The following is a 22,962-nucleotide window of genomic DNA, read 5'->3' as shown; positions in this document are numbered from 1 at the left end:
CAACAAAGGGTATATGAAGAACAATGCAGCATGATTCACCGTTCAAGACAATGAAGTTACAGTTGTCATGTCAGACAAACAGGTCGACAGTCAGAACATTGCATTTATTCAACACACGACTATTATTGTTTATTATTGTTTTCTGTGCCAACATTTCCAGTATAAGTTTTGCTGTACAGTATTTCTTTTCCTAAACTTTTTTTTTTGTTTGTTTGAATATTTTGTTCTTTAATTTGCTCATACATATGTATGTGTTTAGTTGTAAAATAACTTATAGCTTCAGGGGTGCTGTAAAAACCACGATTCCTGCCTTTAAACCAGAAAAATAAGCCAGTTTTAAAAAAAATAATTCAAAAAAACAACGCATAAATGCTTCTTCCTGATGCCTTTCACTCTGACCTATTGTATTCTGCCAAACATTTGCACTGTATATGACTCATCCAGACTGATCCAGCAAAAAGATTGTGATGATTGAAAATGAAATGGAATTTGAACTTGAGAGACTTTTACAAACCCGTCCTCTCTGTGTGACTTGACAACACAAGATTATACATCTGCTGGTTGTAATAACACCTTAATGTCTTCGCCATGCTCTTAATTTAATTTTTTCTCTTTTTTTTCCTTCTTTTTTTTAACAAAGGAACTTTTCATAGAAGCAATGTAATATCTTTTATTCACTGTATGTGCCATTTCTTTTTTTTGAGTGGGGAGGGGGAGGGGGACTAAAATAAATAATTCCAATACATTTAACAGCCTGTGTCTGCTTCTGGGATAATTTCACTGTCAGCTTTTCTAAAGAGAAAAAAGTAAAACTGATCCATCTGTGTCAAGGATTTGGATTTTAAAAGCGTGGCTGGACTTTGTGACCGTGGATATTTTGCACACAACTCTCCACTGCGCATTGTTTCATTGAAGTTTCCGATTCAGCAAATGGAGCCAAATAATTGTCTCTTCCCTCCATGGCTTCCTTTTTCCCTCCTCCTTATCTCAGCATCATCTTTTGCTCTACATACACACCGCTGAGGACCCAGTCGTATATCCGGACGGTCTCTTTGTCTTGTGTCAATGCCAGCCTTGGGGAGCGGAGCAGATTATGAACATGAGGCAGCGTACATTTACACAAAACAGATAATTCATTGTTGGGCTGAAATCTTAACATATTCCATATACAGTAATAAAGAGCTTAGGCAGATCAAAAGACTAATCTGAGTTGCCTTTTGATGTGGACAGGTAAGGTCTTAATTAAAAAGAGAAAAAAAAAGTTCATTCTGTCAAGAATGGAGGCCTGTGTGGGGATTAAAACTCACCGGCCGGCACATCAGTGAAGCTCACTTGGCTTCGCTGGCCTGCTTTGAAAGGCTGATATCCCAGATCACTTCCCGTCTTGTAAGTGCATAGCAGGCTTATCTCTGGGAGTGCGGAAGTTGTTAGGATTTTATCACACCACAGCCTATCCTGGATTATTGTAAATGGAAACCAAGTGGTCCAGATTGAAACAGTCCTTTTATAGTTTGTTACACTTGTTTCCTTTCTACATCATCTCAGTTTATGAGCTCCTTTATCCCTTGTTATGGGGTTGGCAATGTCTTAAAGATATATGGGTGCATTCACAGGGACATAAACGCACAGTGTCTGTTTGTGAGTTTTCCCTAACTCAACCAACAGAGACCACTCGCTTAAAACAACATGGGGACATGGAGAGGGGTTATTCAGTTGCAGCATGTGGCCAACTTGACTCTGGGTCAAGATAAGCCCAGGACATGAGGACCATGCTTGGATGATATAGCGGCCCCTCTCCTTTGAAATCCTTTCCAGACTCATTGAGATACTCCCCAATGTGAAACTCAAGCTAGCAGTTCTGAAGGATCCAGAGATTACGACAGACAAAGAGCAGCATTGAGGGGTGAGCAGCAAGAGGGGATGTAATGAACTTCATGTAAAAAAAACCCTCCCCTCTGCAGAGTTGCTCAGGAGAGGAGGCATGGTGCCGGTGCACAGGGTGCATGGGTGCACCGTAATCCTCTTTGATTGTTCTTGTGTGGATAAAGACAGCATTACAGACACCCAGAGATTCAAGTGTGCTCTCAGCCCTCTCAGTGTTTTGATCAATAGACATGAGACGGGGAAAATCTTTGAAGAGATGCTCTTTAATCTGTGTTGGCAAATATGCATATAGGGTTTCATTTCCCGTAGACAATAATCCACAATCTTTGATAGGATGGGCATTACACACGCCACTGAGCGAGGTAATGAAATGTCTCTGCTGCCCGGATCAAAAACACTGATTTAACTGATGCAGAACATTTAAGTCGGCTCCCTCCCATTCATTGATTGTTTTCTTTCTTAGAACTTCTGTCGAGGGACAGAACTGATGATGCATAAATATATAAAAATGGTGCTTTTCATGGCACCCAAAGCGCATTAAGTCTTAAAGTGTAGCAAAAGTAGAAGATACCTTAATAACTGTCTTTTGATTCATTCTAATGAAAAACGTAGGGAATCTGTCTCAAAAAATCACATTATGACAGAGAACTGTCCTGATTTGATGATGGAGACCTTTATTTATTAAAGAATAGGCTAGGCCTACTAGCCTAGCCCTTTTTTAGACTTTTTTCATAACTTTGTTTTTAGTCGCCTCTTAGATACAGAGATGAGTTTTCGGTTTTCTCGGTCAATAATTAGGCTACAGCAAATACTTTTAACATCTCTTCATTATAACGACTAGAGCTCCTCTTTCGCCGATCTTGTTGACCGAGGAAACATGACTGGGATTCAACCCCCGCAACCTCCCAATCCACTGAGCTATTCAGTTGGATGACCTTAAGCTCCATACTACATTGCATTATACATACACTTTCTATACTTAGGCCTACTGATTATCAAACAAATCACGTCTGTCTGCGCAATGTGGGTTTGATTCTCATGTTGACAGGGCTCACACTCATAGCTCACACTCGGAGGCCTACGCCAACTTCTCTCAGCTCCTCGCTCTCTGTATCAGACGCACTGATTGGCTGTGAGCACACCCAACGAGCCAATAAGAATGTCCAATAGAGTGACGTCACGTTCGAAGAATGTGGATCGAATCGAACGCAAACAGAAGCAAAATGCGACGGAGAAACGGTAAAAATACTTTAAATCTTCCCCAAATGTATACGTTAATGTAGCGATGTCAGGCAGAGGCATGTGAACACATGATTGCTAACATGCTGAAGCCATCAATCGCTCTGGCTGGAGCTTGGCAGACAAAAAAGTTTTGTAAGCTTTACATGATCTAAAGGTTTGCTTTGGTAATCACCAAAGTCAACAGGGTTGGTCCTTTTATGGACCCTGACTGTCAATAACATTTCAGTTTGAATCAAAGTGGTGCACTGACTGACTGACAGACATGAATTTACATTCATATAGCCAGGGCTCCAGACTATTTTTTTTTTTTTTACTAGGAGCACAGTGGCCCCTGACCTAAAATTTTAGGAGCGCACACAGAATATTTAGGAGCACAAATTAACTTACAAATCAAATATTCACATTTCCTTTCCATTCCCTGAATACAGGCATGAGAGATTTATATCCTGGCTTACATTTTGTGTTAAAAGGCATGGCTTGATTGGAGGTAGCCTACCTCAGAAAGACTTGAATCGATTCTGCAAACACATCTATAAACTATAGCAATCACATAATGTGCAATGTAGTCATAGGAGTAGGTTCATTACCTTTAATTGTCGGTGCAAGCTATTTTTAGATCGGCGGGGCAGAGACGCAAGCTGCTCACAAAAGCGTACTTTCGCCTTTCCCTCAAAAGTCATCAAATGCACAATCCAACAACGCCCAAAAGAGAAGAAGTTATGACCTGCACATTCGCCACGCTATGAAATAATAAGGTATAGTAAATACTCGGAACTACTTGCGTTTTTGAAATTACCCCGTGTCTGGAATGTAGTTTCGGTCACGCATTTTGCCTCGAAAGCAACTCTGTCTCGTAATGTTACGTTATTATTTCAAAGCATTGTCAATGTACAGGTCAAAACTTGTCCACAAGAGCGTTTTGAAGTTGTTGAATTCTGAGTTTGATGAGGATAAGGGAAAAGTACCGGGCGCCTCCGTAGCGCTGGCTGAGTTTGAGTTTCTGCCCCACCGATCTAAAAACAGCTCATACCGACAATTAAACGTAATGAACCTACTCCTGCTATGACTATAGGGATTATGGCAATAGGCGAATTTGCAAACATTTTGAACTATCCCTTTAAGCTTGTAGTGCATTTTTGTAAAACTCTCCTGTAGGTTTTGTTTTGAGAGACACCCAGCCTGAGAGACCTATGTGCGAAAACAATCTGTAGCCTATGCTAAATATGAAGCAGGGGGAAACGGTGTAACTACATTTGTGGTTTACGGGTGATTTGGTGTGGGACTATTTCAGGCCAGGTGCAGTGATTTAGAGCATCAGATAAGCTGTCTGTAAAGATCATAGTCGTATAAAGAAAGCATACTGAGCAAAAATGTTTAACCCTTTCGTTAGCATCTGACAAGGAAATAATAGAAAAATCATTCATCTTAATGGCATAACTGCAGCGACACAAAAAGGAGTCTACTGCTGCAGCTGCGCATAGAAAACACTTCCACACTCATTACTGTCTAATCACGTTTTCCTGAGGGAGGTCAAGTGAAACTCATCGAGTGTAACCAGGGTCATAACTCTGAACTGGTTCTGAATCTTGCAGTGTCAAATCCCACAGGACAGAGGAGAGGACCATAATAACAACCCCTCCAAGTCACTGGTTTGTAACTTGGCACATGCAGCAGCTCCTCTTCCCTCAAGCTGCAGACTAGCAGCTGCTTTGCATCTCCCTGCATCTTGGAGATGAAAAGTCACATATTTTCTCAGCACGCTGGCATGGCTAGACCACATTACAGCACACTGAGGCATCCACAGCCGTGCACGACTGTACTGTAACTGTCTCCCCGTTCCTGGAACTACAGTGGAAGAAGCTTAATTCTTTGCAGCTCCATCCGCACAGGCAGGCTAGACTAATAACCACTGCTCACCATATTTGTGTCTGTTTGATTCAAATGTACAAGTTAATTTAAAGTGCTGCTGACCCACCTCTCTGTTAAGCATGGGCAGGGATGAGAATAAGACTTTTTTTTTTTCTTCAAATATTTATTTATTAGTTCATCTAATTTCTGAGGAGGAATCCTTCATTTGAACAACATACTTAGTTTGATTTTAAGTTAGAGAGTATAAAAAGTTTTGCTCTCAGACTTCTGTTGTGAAGGACAGAGTGTTCTAATGCGAGAACTGTAGTAGAAAATTGTTCTGGTGTGTGGACTTAACCACAGACTGAGTGGAGCTATTCATTTCAGAGGGGAAAAAACAAGACTTCTAATTGAATACTATGCTATATTGTGGAATTTCATCCTGGCTTTTAGACACATGCAAAAAAAAAAAAAAAAAAAACTCCAAACAGTATGGATGGAAAAAGAGCATAAAACTTCTTACAAGGCAGTTAATGGTTTCCATCTCTTAATGCTGTGGTTAGTTTCCATCGCTTATTAATGCACGACTCTGGATCACCATCCAATCTTCTCATCGCCACCCCCGGGGGGATGACTGTGTAAAACCCACACCTGCTCTACATTGACCATCCTGGGAGCATGGAGGTAATTAAGCTCAGAGTGAGAGTATATATGCACCGCATGGGGGGAGGTCGTCCTGACCGGCGGAGCCCAGACACAGTCAGAGAAACTGCATGTGGAGGGAAAAGAATGTCCAGTCTAGACACCTTTTTTCTCTAGAAAGTACCTGAAAGTCAAAACTCATTTCAACCCAACCCCCTTCTCTTCCTCTGAGAAGGATTCCAGAGTTGTTGGTTCAGTCTCTGCGTGGTCATGTCTGACTAAGTCTGGACTCCAGCAGGGTGAGCCGGGGCCAAAAAAAATCCCAGTTGCTTGAGCAGTCATCCAAAGTTTTAACAGGCTGTCATTCCACCGATGAAATCCACTGTACGATTTTCACACCTTCTAAGTCTTTAATGACGGTGTTGGATTGGTGCCCTTTCTGCAAATGGAACATATGCTCACAGTGACATCTGCAGGATTAGACCAGATTATGAAAATTAGAGATACAAACTGCATGAGGTCATTAAATTGAATAATGCTGTGTGTGCTTTGTTGATACTAGTATTGCATTTAAGAGACATGGAAAATATGTAGTTGCACTGAATCAGATTTTAGCCCTGCAGCCATTCATAGGCTTATTCTTTAAAGCCACACTGGCACTTTACGTTAGCAACCAGTTCTACTTTATTTTGCCCCTTATTTTTTCTTTAAGTCTGTTTTAGGAAAATACTGATACATTCACTGCTTTGACTCCTGCCCACAGTTTCAGTGTAAGAGGTCAGGTCAAATCAGCTGAGTCTCTTCCAAAGCTGGATCTTTTTCAGTGTGAAATTCAGTCTTTGTTCAGTTTCCTTGCACAGTAAGAGGAAGACAAGTTTGGAAGTTCATAATAAAACACTGTAATGCCGGAAAATGTCCTCTTGAGTCTGAACACCAAAGGGATATAGGAATAAAGAATATTTGCATCAAATAAAAAGTGATCGTACACATATGAGCATTATTCTAAGAGGCAGAGTCTCTGCTGTTGTGTTTCTTTTGTCACATAGTGAATTCAATACAGTATTCTTAATGCCATTTTAGAATATGTTAAAAAAATATGTACATTTATTTTATGGTATTGATATTTATATGTTCTGATACCTTGAGTTTGGTCTCTTTTTTTGGCTGTATATGTATTCCTGTGATGTACAGGATGTGTCTAATGCCTGAAAAAAGTCTGCAAAACCCCCAACTAAATTCATAATATAAATGAATGTATATCGTTTTCTTTAACATGTCCTGCTTTTCTTTAAGCAGCTCCTCTGAGGACCTTTACACTCCTCCTTACTGCCACTTTATCACTGCCTCGTATGCAAACATAAGTTACTGCTTTGCATTTGGCAGAGTTTTTACCCACTTTAACAGAGAAAGTAGATGTTAAGAGTGAATATTAGCTGTGGAGGTGGGCTGCTGCTTTTTGCAGGATATGATGATATAACGACTGAACTCTTTCTCTTTTTTCTTTCTTTTTTTTTGACTTGAAAAAAAAATCGCTTGGCTTAATATGTGGTAGTCTAGAGGAGAGGCGCTCCCACTGTTGGCTGGTAGTGGCTTCAAGTTGAGCAGTTGTGAGTCCCGCAGCCGAACCATTGGTGCGTAATGGTGCACGACTGGACGGCAGATGTTTCACCACCGGGACACTCTGTCTCTGCACACTTTATCTGAACCCTTCCGACTTTTTTTTTTTTTCCCTCAGCGTAGGCGTGCGTTAACTTGCTCTCTTGCCCTTTAAAAAAAGTTATCTGAGGAAGGAAAGAGAAGAAGAAGAAGAAGAAGAAAAGAATTGGGCTACCTCTTCAAACCGTCCCGGTTTCTACCGGGGGAGTTGTCGTCATCAGCACCCCAGATATCCCCCCCTTAGCTCCCTAAATGGATGGGGCAGTCTTGGTCTATGTAGTTAAGCACGGGCCAAAAGATTGGAAACAACTTGTGAATATCCGTCAGTTTGGCGTCTAGAGGGAAAAACGCTCAGAAATGCCCGGCTGCTTCGCTGGAGCTCTGTTCTGAGGACGTTTCTCCTGCATTTGTGCTCCTTTTTTTTCAGGAGGAAGGGCTCTGCTCAAAGTTTACAACATTCAGGAAAACTCAGCGCTGAAGTGGCAGCTCTCACACTGTAGCCCTCGCTATGGATTGTATGTATTTATTGATGTGCTTTTCACTCAGTCATCTATTTTTGGAGCATATTTTCGCTGCAGAAACGCATGGTGAGTTGTCAACTTCTTTCTTTTCTTGTCTTTTCTTATTTTTTTTTGCATTGCTTTTGTATTGTGTGTGTGAGTGTGTGGAGTGTGCGTGTAGAAATAGACCCCGACCTCTGAATCTGATTGAATAATGATACATATGATGTATGGCCTATTTTAAATTAATAGCACAACATACATAAGTCTGACAGCTTAACTGTCAAGGATGGAAAAATATCAATATAATGTATTGAACCACCACTGGCTATCCTAGGGACATCCACAGTTCATTTTTTTCCACAGTTCATTTTTTTCACTCATAATACCTCAATTTCATGAAGACTGCTAATTTACACATGTTTTATATAATTATGTAGGTTTGAAGTCAATTTATGTATGGCACATGTCTTTTTAATCATTCAGCTTTGCTTTATAGTTGTTGTTGTTGTTTTTTCCATTGGAACTTGCTTGCCATAGGTCTGTGAATGTGATTCTCACTTGACACTATCTGTCTCATCAGAAAAACTCTCTGGAAAGTTAAGTGAATATGGTCTTATCGTGCCATTCAGCACAGACTCCCATGGCCGGTACATTTCTCACGTGGTCTCTGCTGGAAGTGGAAGTAAAGGTGGTGATGGTGCTGCTGCTGCTGCTGCTGCTGCTGCTGATGCCGCCACAGACTTTGGCAGCAAAAGAAGGGTGGCCCGCGGTGCCCCCGAGATGCCCTCAGTCACCTCCTCCTCCTCGACTCAGCACTTGTTTTTCAATGTCACTGTGTTTGGGAAAGAACTGCACCTCCGCCTGAGGGCCAACAGGAGGCTGGTGGCCCCCGGGGCATTTGTGGAATGGCAGGAAGACTTTGAGGAAAAGGCCAAGGAACGTATCCATGGGTACTGTGTTTTCACCGGGGATGTGAGTGACATGCCGGAGGCTTCGGTGGCTATCAGCAACTGTGATGGACTGGTAAGTCATCAATGCACAGTAGGAAAGATGCTTCTCCTTCTTTGTGTCATTGGCTGGCATGCATTTATTCATATTTATAATTTCAGACCTAAGCTATCACATCCTTATGAGATATCTGAAATCCATCTTTTCAATGTGTGGGCCTGGTGTTAAATAAATGAAATCACATTTTATTATTAAGCAGGCCAATAAGGTTGTAATTGTGGAGGCTTGACAATTCCCGCCTTGAGCAAACATAAGAGAGATAGCTCTTTGCTGAATATTGGTTACCATGGATTCTAAATGTCACCAGTCTTTACTGTAATATCAAAGTTTCACAGACATTTCTCTAACCCACTCTTGCAGCATCATTTCTATGCTGTCCATCTGTGTGCTCCGTGTCCTTCAAAACGCTCATATTTTTTGCCGGTGAAGAAAAGCTTTCATTTACACACGAGCCGGCACATGTTGCAGTTTGAGTGTCGTGATTCCGATGTGCTACTGGCCAAGACTTCAGTCAGGGAGCCAATAACAGGGCTGGAGTAGAAAGAGAAGGGGGTCAAATGTTCGCACCAACTCGCAACCTTGAAGGGTGGTGCATGAGAACTGACACAGGAGCATGTCGGTTTTGGAAATTGAAGATGAAACCATGTGGTCAGCAAATCTGAATCCTCTCATATTTCTGTCACAAACCATCCAGCATTGAGGATAAACGTGGAGCTTATAGGCCTACTGTAGCTAGACAATAGCAAAGTTTTATTTTGTTTCTTAAAGTTCAAAAAGCTGTTGATATCACATTTTATGGTGATCATATATGGAGGGACATTAGCATGGAGTCATTTTCCTGCAACTCCTAAAAGTTTCTATTCACTTTCTCTTAAGCTCTTTTTCTTTTTGTTGCCAATACATTTGCTAGTTTTAGCTTTTCAATATCTGTCTTTCACTGTGCCCACCAGCTTGTTTTAGTTTTTCACTAGCTGTTGTTGTTTTTTTTTACTAGCTGTGTTTGCTGGCTTGTTTCAGTGTCCCGTGAGCAATCAGTTGCTGTTAGGTGCTGGGCAGGTATATTTGAGTCTTGCCCGATAACAGCTACAACTACATCTGAAAATGATACCGAGCAATAAGAAAGAGCTTAAACTGTGTAGCGGTGTGCTCCTTAGCCAGAACTGGGCTGAAAGATGCTAAAATATTCTGTAGGGTGAGACTTTGGGTAATAATTCTCTGTAGATTCAACGCCATGAACAACTCTTTTCACATTTGGTTAAAGCTTTGAAGAATTGAATTACCGGTGGCTACAACTAATGTGGCCTACTTAAAACTTCCATCAATGATGTTGGTATGTCATTTGGTAAAAGTGACAGTCAGCCATGGCTTAAAGTTTAGGAACCTCCCACGTGAATGTTTTATATATTCCTCATCCAGAGGTTAAAGATTTGGAACAAGACTTGGTTTTTCCCCGGACCGTAGCAAATTCCAATACCTTGAATCTGATCTGCCATTTATTTGGATATCAAAACCCAACCCTAGGCTGCAGAATTAACCAAAAGTGATTGAATATCTGTGTACTGTAGATACCTGGATTATACTGGAGGAGTGGTTTCAGAAGGTTGTATAAATATTTGGATTCTCAGTAGTGCAGTTAAAAGAGCTCTGGAATCCAATGAAACTGACAAGAATCTTAAATGGTGCTGGGCTCCATCCTGAGAGAAGAAACAAACTTTAAACTGTGTTTAAAGCACAGTTTGTCGGGGTAAAATCAATTAAAAATCAATTACCACAATTCCAGCACACCCATCCAGGGCATGGGCATGCACATCCTCCTTCTACTCCACTACATGTATGCATCAGTCTGCTCTAATGCAGTCCATTGGTGTCACCTCTGGCTGTTGGACTGTGCTGCCCTGTGATCGTGCAGAGCGTGGGAGGTGAGCTTAGCCACTAATGGCTGTTTGCAGTGGAGAAAATTAAAGTGAATTTTCAAACGCACATGTGACATTTGAATTGGAGTCAGCTCTCTGAACTGCTCTGAAATAACGAGTGGAATGAGCATGGAGATAACCTTCTGGCCTCCAAGTGACACAGAAAAACACACTTCAACTTTTCTAAATGATCACACACTCATACTCACTTCAAGAAAGAAAACTACATTATTTCATTCAAATCTTTATTTATGTATTTATTTATTTAATTTCAACAGGCCCAGCACCTAATGTCTGTGCTAGTTGATGAGTTTAATACTTGAGTTTTCTTTTTATGTTGCATCAGCAGCACAATACAGACACACATACTTTTCCCTGCATTGCCACAACCACCACGTCAGTGGTGAAGCTGAGAGAACAAGTAAAGAAAGATGTCACAGAGTCATTTCATTCTTCTGAATGTCATAGCAATGAGTTGCGTGTGGACAAAGCCATGCTTTGCTCACTTACAAAGTAATTTCCTGAGAAGCAACTGTATATATGCTCTTCAGTGACTTATGGCCAGAAGTGACGCACAACAGCACAAAGCTGTATTCACCTACTAACATGATATGAGAGTTTAAATGCATTCTTCTTACAATCCTAAGCATAGAAAAGACAGAAATCTATATCTCAATGTTGCAGGGTTCTAAGCAATACATAAAGCAAAAATCAGTTGTAATGGTTTAGAAATGATGGCTGTCATTACAGTATGTTGAAATGCAGTGCTAATGTTGCACCAAGCTAAACTCTATATTGTACATAACCTTGAAAAGTAATGATTTATTGACTTGTAGACTTATGAAGGGAAGAAGTTGAACATATTAGAGCTGTAAGTAAAATCTTATGTTGTTAGACATAATTATGACTTGGATGTTGATAGAATTACCTAAAGTTGGAATCTGGTAATTATGGTAACTCTGACATGAAAATGTTGAAATAACCCAATAGTATTCTCACGTTACTCAAGACAATCCAGCGTCATGGAACATCAGCACATTTATTTAAAGAAGATGTAAATAGTACAATTTTGTGTTATTCATTTTTTATTATTATGAATATTGACAAAATTAGATCCTGGGTCAGTGATCAGCTACACCATCTGAAAGCAGGCAACAAATTAATTGATTGTGTCACATAAATCTGCTTCAGAATGTAAATCCATGGAAAAGTCAAAAAGCTAAGCCAAACATTAATTCGGCATATTGGAAGTCTGGAAGCAGATGGCTGTGATCCATCTCTATACTTTTGTAGGCAAGAGTCGGGTATGGTTCCTCTGGAGCATCTTGACTGGGATTTGTTTCCCCATATGGCACTCGGTTTGTGGATTAGATTTGTTTCAAATATGGTAGATAATTGAAGTCCTCAAGTTGTTGTCTCAAGTTATTTCTTTTGAAAGAACTATTCAACCAACTCACCAGCATTTTCAGTTGTCAGTTTGTGTCAGTTGTCAAAAGGTAATTTCCAGTTTCAATTTCCGTCATTAAAGTCTGAGCATATTATGTAGTGTTTCTGTAAGGTTGGGATTGGACAGACTTGCTGCTGTTGACCTTTTCAAATGTCAGATTTCAAAGCCTCGCGAGCATCACTCACGAACAACACTGCAATCAGCTCTATATTACAGCGGTGGTGGTTGAAGGTCGCAGACAAGGCAAACAAAACCACAACTATCCGTAAAGATGCCTAGATACCACTTGTTGCATGTGTGGAGAGATGTTTTATTGTGATTTGCTGGAGCTCATCCTTTAAAGGCTGCAGTCAGATAGACAAAAAAAATATCATCTATGCATTTCCTTGCATCAAAGCCAACCTAAACATGGACGTGTCTGTGCCTGCAGGGGTGTTTGGAGAACATTTGAAGGTGCTCAGACAGCTCACAGGCAAATTATTTAGTCTGAAGTGTCTGCTTGATGTGGAAGTACACAGAGAAGATAATGTCTGATGAAAGGACGGTTGAAGGAACAAGGACATGAATCATTTGTTTAAGGCCACCGCATGTGGGCCAGATCTCCATAGTGCACTGTACTGTATACATGTGTACCACCAGCACTCCATCTTCAGAGGTTACGTTTGATGGGGTCCCTCAAAGAAAACAGAAACATACTATAAGATTTCAGCAGATGTACTGTATATCACAGCTGTACAGATAATTTTGTTTTCTTCTGTTTACTCAGACTTTGAAGAGCACACCTGCAGTCATCACAGCTCTTAACCAAGCTTTGAAACATCTGAATTTCCACAATAAGCTTTGCTTCGACCTGTCCTCTGCAGAGGGCCTGCTCCCATAGAGATGATTCCCAAATAGCAAAGCATGACATCACCAGAAACAGATTATGTTAACTTGGTCTCCTGCCATGTGCCCGGAGGTGTAAGATTTATGGCAATCCAAGCTCATGACAGATAAGATGTACATATTGCAAAGGTGCAAATTAATCTAATATCTTTGCTTGGGCCTCACAGCACAATCTGACTGTCAACTGAGGTCACAAAGTGGATAGAAAATGACTCCATGTTCCACAACAGACCAACACTTTCAATTTCATTTCAATGCAGTCTCATGTTTAATTGACCAACTTGTCAGCGTTTTCTATATCTTTCCTTTCTGGCTGTAATCCCTGCTAGATGGCAACAGCTGTGCGCTCCAGACCGGCATGAGCTATTGTTGTGGAGCGATGAGTGACGGCTATGATTATACCGGAGCTCCTCATGTGTTGGGAATTAGCGCAGATGACGGGCTGATTGAATTACATGTGTGATGGAAACACAAGTGCCAGATAACCGCAGTCGGAAGAGCGCTATTTCTGTGTCCATCAGTTAAATAGAGAGAGAGCCACCTAGCAACAGTCAGCAGGCAGTCGGTGAACTGTTTTCTTGGGGTGGGTGGGGATTGGGGGTGCAGTTTTCCATCCATTGGAGATGGAAAATGCTTGCATAAATTGTTCTATTCATGAATGTTTGCAGGAATTCTGTACGTGGCTGGTCCCAGTCCAGTATTCCAGTATCCTCTGGTGTTCCAGTACTTTGCTGGCAGTGGTAAAGTCACTAAATTAAGAGCTCCATCAGTAGAAGCCCGACTTCTCTGCCAATAATGTGATTTATTTCCACTCTAATACTGATCTGCAGCAGGTACAGTGCGTCTGTGTCATTCAAACACACACTATGATATGCACAGCACATGCACACTACTCTTGCTGCTTAATATTTCAGATAGTTTACAGACCAGAGCCGCCTCCACAACTATAACTACTTCCTCAGCTACTTTCCTCTTGGTCGTGGTTCAACTACAGTATTATTGCCACTGTCCCTAATACAACTTATCCTTCTTCCTCTATGACAGCATCTACCTTTGCTGCTATTGGTACAGCTGCTTCTTCCTCTACGTCTGCTTTTAATAACTCCTTTTCACAGACATATTTATTCAATTTGCATATTTACATGTAACACAATACCCAAGCCTTCTTTGGCTCGGCCTCCCTATCTGTAAAAGTTACCACATGGTATTGAGAATGTATGCACTTCTACAGCTGTTTATTCCTTTTCCACTTACCTTTGAAACTATTACTATCACTTTTCTACATTTCTGCCACTGCTGTGTCCTCTACTTTTTCTTCTACTGCTACTACTGTTGCCACGATGACCTTTTCTTCGACATACTGCTACAACTACTTCCTTGTCTAGACGGATTACTAATATATTTGCAACTATTAACACTAATACACACTGTATCTTCATCTTCTACTACATATTGGTGGTGGTATAATTGCCCCTTTTGCCACCACTGCTACTACTGTAGCACTTCTACAACCCAGCTACTACTAGACTACAATATCTAAACTCTGATGCTGTAATTAGTTCTACTTCTAGTGCTATCAATATTTCTATTGATAATAATAATAATGCTTTTAGGCAAATAACTTTTGTAATAAAAAACAATTACTAATTAATAGTAGCCTCATAATCTTCTACTTCAGTTAAGTTCACAGCTAAGTTATAATTTTTTTTCCCTCTTTGTAGATGAGTGATTAGAAGCCCAATTTTCTCTTCATAATCCTCATTTTGATCAGCAGCTATGCATGCCCTTTGTTGCCCAGCACAGTGAGATGTGAAAGCTGATAATAAGGAATCAAGTAGTAATCCCCTGCTCCCACAACCTGTCTCATACGATTATTTCAAACCCGCGACTCTGCTGAGCCATGATTTACTCCCCTGGCTTATTGATCTCCCTGCTTGTACCACACATGCTTTTTTAAAAAAAATATCTAACATCACGGATATGTCTGTCTAGCTGTGTCTCTTAACATGAATATGATATCTGAAGTCTCATTTCCTCCATTCCTCGAGATAGATGGCCCTTCATAAAGCAAACCGTGTGACCTCGCATAGTGAATACCTTGAGCTCAGTAGCTGATGGATTACCTTTTTTACTCTCTCCCTCCTCTGTCCCTTGTTTGTGGATAAACAAAGAGTGTGCCTTGGACCCAAATTACATGTTTCTAAACAGTCTGCCACAAATTACAGGTTAAGCTCCTGGAATGATGGCTGGACTTTGATTTCCTTGCACGTTGCAGCTCAAGCATCCATGGCCTGTGGCCCTTGTTCCTATTTTTAGATTGTGTTTGTCCATCATGTACCTCCGTCACATTACCTCAGCACATGATGTAAATAGACCACCGTGTTTGATGTGCAACCCAACAACTTAATGCTACTGGTACGCTGCGGCGTTGTTTTTGTCTGCCGCTTACGTATCTCTATTCATGTAGAGTTGTGAAGAGAAAGAATGTCTTGGCTATTTTATATTTTCCAATTCATTTTCTCACTAAAAGTGCTTTGAACATTGTTCTTTACTGCATCTGCAACAATGCAGATGAGAGAGGATTCGTGTTGACATGAGTCATTTGAGACACCTTCATTTATCACCACGCACTCAAAGCTGAGAGAGCAGCAGCAAGTGGTTCAGGCCATTGCTCTCCTGTCCTTTTTTTTGCCCTGGGTCTTGTCTTGTAGGCTGCTTATTAGCTGTCATATCTTATTGCTGGAGGTTGTTGGGGTGATGCATCCTGTAATGACCTGCAGACATCTCAGGGTCTCAGGGTTAAAAAAGTGTGGAGTCTGAGTCAGAATCACAAAGTATGAGGTGTTTATAAATAATATTAATGAAAAGATTAAGATAAAGAATATAGCACGTAAAGTTGTTGTCAGGCTATTAACATTATAGAAATTACAATAATGGTGGTCCAACTTCTTGCTTGCTCATTTAATTTAAATACATATGCGCTGAACTCCCACACACTCAGTTTGTGTTTTGTTTATGTTTACCTCATTACATTCCTACTTCTAAAACCAAACATACACCCTGGAGCCGATTCATGCATAAAATATTCATTTTGACAGACTTAACTGCAGAGAGGTGGTTTCCAGCTGTCACCTCATTTGTTTGTTCCCACCGTGTTTATGCTGCACCGAACAGGTCACAGACCCCAACTACTAGTTTGCAGAGCAGAAAGTCTCCCTGAAATTACATACAGTAAATATCCACCTTCAAAGTTGCTCTTACCAATGTGTGGAATTTAGTGCACTGGTGAGGTTAAGGGTTAGCTTTATTTGCTTTTTTGCTTTTCTGTCTCGACTTAGAGCGTTTTCAAGCACAGGCAGCAGAAGCTGGCGTTAACCTCACGCTGATATGAAAGTTGTAGCCTACTCCACAGAGGGCTGATGTGTCATAATCATCGCAGTTGCATGCACACTCACATCACACAGTAAGAGATTCCTCCCGCTGACCAGCTGTCATGATCCAAATGAGGAAAGCTGTTGAGCTAATAAGAGGAGCCTACAGCCATGCTACTGGCTCTGTGAGGTGATTGGAGCTAAATGCTATGTGAGAATGGTAACAATGACAACGGCAATGTTAACACGTTACAGTAGCCTTAAGCATGTACAGTACAACGCTAACCTTGTTCACAATATTACTTTAGCATGGTAAGAGTTGCACTTCACTCAGAATACAACTGAGGCGTGTGAATGTTACTAGTTTTTCTGGTATTTTGGTATAAATAAATCCCATTTGAACATTTGGGGTTAGATTAGGAAAGTTAAGGGATCACCAGTGTTCATCCCAAGGCAACTTCAAATGTGTGTACAAAATCTTATGATAATCCATCTGATAGTTGTTGAGATATTTTCAGTCAGGAACCACAGAGGTGGATCAGCTGATCACCCGACCGACATTACCATCCCTGTAGTCACGCCACTAACACGGCTAAAAATACCAATACGCTCATGTGTGTCACCTTCAACAGCAGTGATACTCTTTGCGTCCCTGGGTTTGGCCTCTTAGGCTACATAGAAACTATGAAAACTGTTTGATTGGTGGTATTTGCTAGGTTGAAGCTCTGCAGACGTTACTTAGGGCTGTAAAATGGGTCCATTGATTTGCAGATGATGATGATGCCTTTGTTACGTTTAGCTAGAAAATTACATGTCTTATCAATAGTCAAAATGCTAATTTTGTCCGACCAGCAGCTCACCTCTCTAATATTTTAGATTTGCACTAATGTGAAACAGAGAAAGAAGAAAAGATATGCAAATCTTTGAGAGGCGGGGATTAATAAATGTCATGGCATTTTTCTTGACGAATGAAAAATGGTAAATTGATTTGAAGAATTGATTATTTCAGTTCTATACACGAACATTCATTTTCAAGCATAAATGCAAATTCAGGTCTTTACTACTTATTCTAAATGTGTTTTAAGTGGGATGAAGCCTTTTATAATACAGAAATGAACATATCTCCTTCTCTCCAACCTCTGACAGCAGACCTATGTCCTTGCCTAGCCCAGACTTCACCATGCCGCGTACATATGTTTACATTTGGTTCCTCTGTAGGCCCTTCCAGATGCTGCTGCTCTCTCCCCTCACAGACAGACACTTTCCACCCACTGCTGAAATAAGAGAACACAGAGGAAGTATTCTAGCATGTCTTACTTGGCATTTCCTGGTCAGGGGCTGGACAGATTCTTTCACTCCTCTTTGCCCTCACTGTCATATGTCTACCCTTAAGTTCATGGCTCTTGTGTTGTTAGTCCAGGGCGACGGCATGCTGAGGATTTCTTTCTTTCTTTTTTTTCTCAGGCACAATGTTCTCTTTGCTGCACTGTATTTAGATTTCTTTTTGCAGCTGTAAATACACACATACTTGCCAAAATCTTGTTGGTGTGCCTTCTTCATAAGCATAATGATAGGCTGGATAGATTTTTTTTATATATATATATTCTCAGTGAGGAGCAGGGATATGAGAAATGTCATTTGCAGTGTGCTTTGTGTTGAGACAGCACAGTTTGTGCTCATTAAGCCTAATAGAAACTTGATGGTGACACAAATGTAAATGTGTGTAAATGTGGTCTGTCTTTGTGTCCACATCTTTGCTCACCTTTTGACTTGTCACCTATATGGACTGACTGTGTATGTGTCACCCTTGCGATAGACTGGTGATCTGTTTGAGGCGTACGCTGCCCCTTTCCCAGTGTGGGATCATCTAGATTACAGGAAGAAGGCGCTCTCACTAATGGATAGTGGTAGAAACTTTCTACAAAGGCTAATGAGAGCTGAGGATATACAGTATATATCATTTATCATCAGATTTTGTTGGACATCACCTTCCAGCATTCTTCACTCACTAAGTAATTATGTAACCTGAAGGGAAAAGATTTCATGTGCAAAAATATATATTTTATGTGGCCACTTGGGGGCAGCGGAAACGACTCTGACGGATTCTCATCTTTTAGAGTTCGCAAACATTTTTTTTTAGAGAGCAACATTGTTGTTTATTTCAACTTAGTATCTATGTGCAAAGGTTGAATATTTGCTTTGGTTTACCTGTGATTTTGGTCTCTGCCATTGTCCTGTCTGGCTCTTTAGCTGCTAAAAGGTTCACCAGCTAGTTGCTAACTGTGTTATTTAGCTGTTTTCATGGCTTTCCTCTTTCTGCTGCAGCTGCTGTGGCCGCATGATGGTAATAGAGTGTGAACTAAAACAGTGAGAGTTGTGGGCGGTACGGCTAAACAATGAGCTGAACAAGCTCCTCTTTCACTTTGCCACATTGTTTTCACGTTGTTGACACGTTGTTGTTGGTGTTGTTGTTTTAAAATAGTCAGTGTGAGTCAGGTTTTTTTCTGGTAGGTGACACTGCACGCTAACCAAAGACCTTCAGTATGATTATTTATAAATGATTAACATCACTCATCCGGTTCAGGTCAATACTAATACACAGACTACAAATACTGTATGCATCACATGCAGGAATTTGACTATTTGCAGAAAATATACAAGTGGAAAATGCCAATTATTTGTGTGGGAAGAAATTCTACTGACCTGTATGACTTGATTACACTCATTCAAAACATTAAGTATCCAGGACAGACGCCTCAACACTGTGGATGTTTACTATGTGGAAATCGTTGTGTGCAAATGTTTACACAGAGAGAGAGACTGAATGTTTGCACATTATACCCCTGATTGTACCACAGTTCAGTCAGTGTGTGCCTCACTTTTACTTAATGTGTCTCTTGTCTCAGAAGAACACGTTTTTAAGTGCCAAGCCACAGGCTATTATGCCACCAGTGAAAAGAAAAGAAAAGAAAAACACGTTAACAGCAGTGTTTGTTGTGTGTGTCTGTAGACATTTAGTGAATTGCTGTGGGTAAGACAGAGTTTCATAATATTTCCACTGAAGCAAAAGCTGAATTGTTATAGTTACTCAAATCAGTAGTAAATGTCATCTTACAGTCACTTAATGAAAGAGTTAGATCCGTTCATTAAAAGGAACATTGAGTTTTGAATGAGGGTATTCAGAGCAAAAATGTCAAACTTCAATACAAGGCTTTGATCGTCGCAGCTTCATATCAGAGCTTGTTAGAGTGTCTGACAGAAGGGTGAACGCTGAATCCATCAAAAAGGACGTAAAGCAGATGGAAACGGCCGAATTGAGACATTGCTACTCATCATCTCGTTCGGGGTGAAATCACGGTGACACTCAATAAATCTTGGTGAAGGTCTGAAAGGGCCCCAAATTGTGTCTACCTGCGTCATTCCCCACATCCAGCCCTTCTTCAAATCCTCCAATTGATCAGGCACACTATAATTACTGGCTCCAGTGGAATTACCGTCCTTTTGAAGGAGGAGGGGCGCACTAATTTGAAGCCCTCTTTTTCCAGGCAGGTCTGATCCGGACTGATAGTGGAGAGTTTTTCATCGAGCCCCTCGAGAAGGGCCAGCAGGATGTGGAAGTGAAGGGGCGTGTCCACGTGGTCTACCGCAGGTCAGCCATCAAGCGGGAGACGGGCCAGCGGCGGGAGGACCTCCACAATGAAGGTAGGCAAGGAGAGGGAGCGTGACGTCAGTGGAAACAGAAAGCGCTGTGTGTGTGTGTGTGTGTGTGTGTGTGTGTGTGTGTTTTGACTGTGGCTGAGTAGGCCTACATGTGAGAGTATAAGTGCTTATGAGAAGGTGCACGGGAGGTTCACAGCACCAAGAACTTATATCTGAACAACTTCCCTGTCCACCAGGAGAGACATTTGTCCTCTGGTCTCACATGAAACGGCACAACAATATTTAAGAAAAGTCAGTATTTCTACATTTTTTTTCATTTATACTTCACATCACAGCAGAGAATCTCGTTCAAATGCATTTTTTCCCGCTGTTAAAGCTGCATTTTTCAAAATGTTTTTAATATATCAACACCAGATGAAAATGCTACACTAAGAGAATTAACGCCTGGCTCTGCAGTTCCCCTGAAACCTACGGACCACTTTAGCATTTTTCTGCACTTTGTTTTTATTTCGCTGCCCACAGCTTCAATCTGTCATGACGTCACACTCGCACTTGCATCATGAAAGCAACATCACACAAAACTGACATCTTCCATTATAGGTGTTTTTATATAGTTACGCCGAATCTGAAATACTGTAATACAGATCTGCACAAGTATTTTATCGGATGCCCAAAACGGATCTTTTGTGAAACGATGATGTCATACCCCCCACTAGTGTTGGGCGATTTTGACATTCTCAGATCGTCCCAATCGCCCTCCCAGGAGATCGCCGATAGACCTATCTATCGCCGGGGGGGGGGGGGGGGGGGGGCGCGGCGGCTTAGTTTCGCTTTTACCGTGCCCTGCTGTCATGAATGTGCGCTTCTGTGTGTGTGTGTGTGTGAGGGCTAATAATGGTGAAAGAGCACTATGATCAATGAACGGAACGCTATCGCGTTGCCGAAAGCCGAAAAATCTATTCATGGCGGACGTAATTTATTTGTGGCATATCAGTGAACACCTCGTCGGGCTGTAAATAAATAAAAAAAGTAGCGAGTATGTGTGTGTGTGTGTAAAATCGGCAAGAAAACAAAACATCGCCGATCGTCCTTCCAATCGCCGATAGACGATTGGATCGCCAATCGACACAACCCTACCCCCCACCGCTCTACCTTTATCCTGAGCCACACCGCTAGATGTTGCAGTCTATGGACGTAGCCTAATGCAACAACAACAAAGCTGACTACTGTCGGCTCCCTCGTGCCCGTTAAATCATCATCGATTGTCATATTTGCACTGACACAACTTCCAGTCAACATTTAATCCACTTATAATGTTTGGAGTTTTAATACAGCGGGGAAACTTTCCTCTTCATCTTTGTTTTAAGTCTTTATGTGTGGCAGCGTTACAGCGCCACACGCACCACAAAGGCCTGGCGTATGTCGGTACTACAACGGTTTGAGTCGTTTTCAGTGGATCCATGTGTACGCAGATATTTCTTGAAACGATGCTGTGTCTATTTGTCAACACAGTACAGCTTTAGAAGGTGGTACAATTTAGTTGTAATCACAGCTCATTATGCAGCCCACGGGATGAAAAATATGTAAAAAAAAAAACATAATCAAAGCAGCAGGTTTAAGAGCTACAACCTCAGACAGTTGGCCTGTATTATATCCGCTGTTTACACTTTGATTTGCGTACCTGTTGCTTTTTGTCGTCTCAGTGCTTTGTGCAGTGAAAACAAAGCTTAATACAACCCAGACCAAAACACACGCTGATTTATGCACTGAAATGAAATGAATGAAAACTTTAGAGACGCAGCAGTAAAACCGCTTAACCCTGCAGCGTTCGGCGCGATCCTTTAACTCGGTCCTATCGGCGCTCCATGTGCATGAGCAGATGAGGCAGTGTGCACTAAACCACCTGGTGAAGAGAGGAATGCTGGGCTTCAGTGGTAGTGGTGGGGAGGGAGCGGGGAGGGGGGAGGGTGGGAGTGACCTTCCCTTCACAGTCAAACGACCAAACTCCATCATGAATTCCTCCTCTGTTCCCTCCTCGCTACAACAATGGCTCGAGCATCTGGTGGAAGATTTCACTATACTCAATAATTCACTCACATTTCCCATTGTCTGTGACTGTAAAACTGATGGATGGATATTTGCATTTTACTTCACAGCCGTAGAGCTCATATAGATCCCGCGCAGCAATTTCTCTTTCAAAGTCTGTCCTTCACATTTTTCCACAACCATTTTTATAATTTTTTAAAATTTTCTACCACCCTTGTGAAACCCATTATGCACCACTTCTATGCAGTAATGCAGATGTCAGACGGCGGACCTACATCCATCTAGTGAAGAGCTTTGAGTATTGCTTCCTTTTTTCCTTTTTCCATTACTGTACCTGTGAAATATAACACACAATATATTGCAGCAGGTGAGTCACTGCCTGAGTCTGGTGTTGCTCTCACACCTCACTGGTGTGGAGGTTAGGATTTTTTTTTTCTTTACAGTTTTACTCTTTTGTTGTGTAATCAAATATTTGCCCTTTTTCCACCCTGGATAACAGTTTTAGAGGATAAACTTGAATGAGGGTTAGGGTTAAATAAATGAAATGCTCCATTGCTCTCATTTAGAGTCTATATCAGGGGTGACCAACCAGCCAGGGTCTAAGAGCCAAATTTCTTACGGTGGTATTGCGAAGAGCCACATTATATAGGCGCACACGCACCCCGGGGCCGCCTGCAGTGAGGACTATAGCCTAAACACAACTGAGCTAAACACCGCCCCCTATATCCACACTTTAATTGTTATTATATAAGAATATCTGGTCATAATAACAGCTTTATTGTCATTTTCTTTATTGCTTATTAAAAACGGTCCAGTTTCTGCCGTTACAGTACATTTGCTCTCATGTAGCTGTTGCT

At 41.2% G+C, this 22,962-nt stretch overlaps 1 protein-coding gene across 2 annotated transcripts in view; it reads left to right on the top strand.

Annotated features, from left to right (window-relative positions):
- The first annotated feature begins 7,547 nt into the window (after positions 1-7,547).
- adamts14 (ADAM metallopeptidase with thrombospondin type 1 motif, 14) overlaps positions 7,548-22,962 on the top strand; it is a 44,248-nt gene continuing 28,833 nt past the window's right edge. For both annotated transcript variants that reach the window (XM_085760786.1, XM_085760785.1), the window contains exons 1-3: positions 7,548-7,859; positions 8,356-8,798; positions 19,945-20,101. In XM_085760786.1, coding sequence (XP_085616912.1) covers positions 7,781-7,859; positions 8,356-8,798; positions 19,945-20,101 — 679 coding nt within the window. In that variant the 5' untranslated portion in view covers positions 7,548-7,780. The remainder of the gene's footprint in view (positions 7,860-8,355; positions 8,799-19,944; positions 20,102-22,962) is intronic.

Source organism: Trachurus japonicus, chromosome 19 (assembly GCF_045865225.1).
Source record: "Trachurus japonicus isolate A0001 chromosome 19, Traja_1.0".
NCBI classification, from domain to species: domain Eukaryota; kingdom Metazoa; phylum Chordata; class Actinopteri; order Carangiformes; family Carangidae; genus Trachurus; species Trachurus japonicus.
This window is presented reverse-complemented; position numbering and strand designations above follow the sequence as displayed.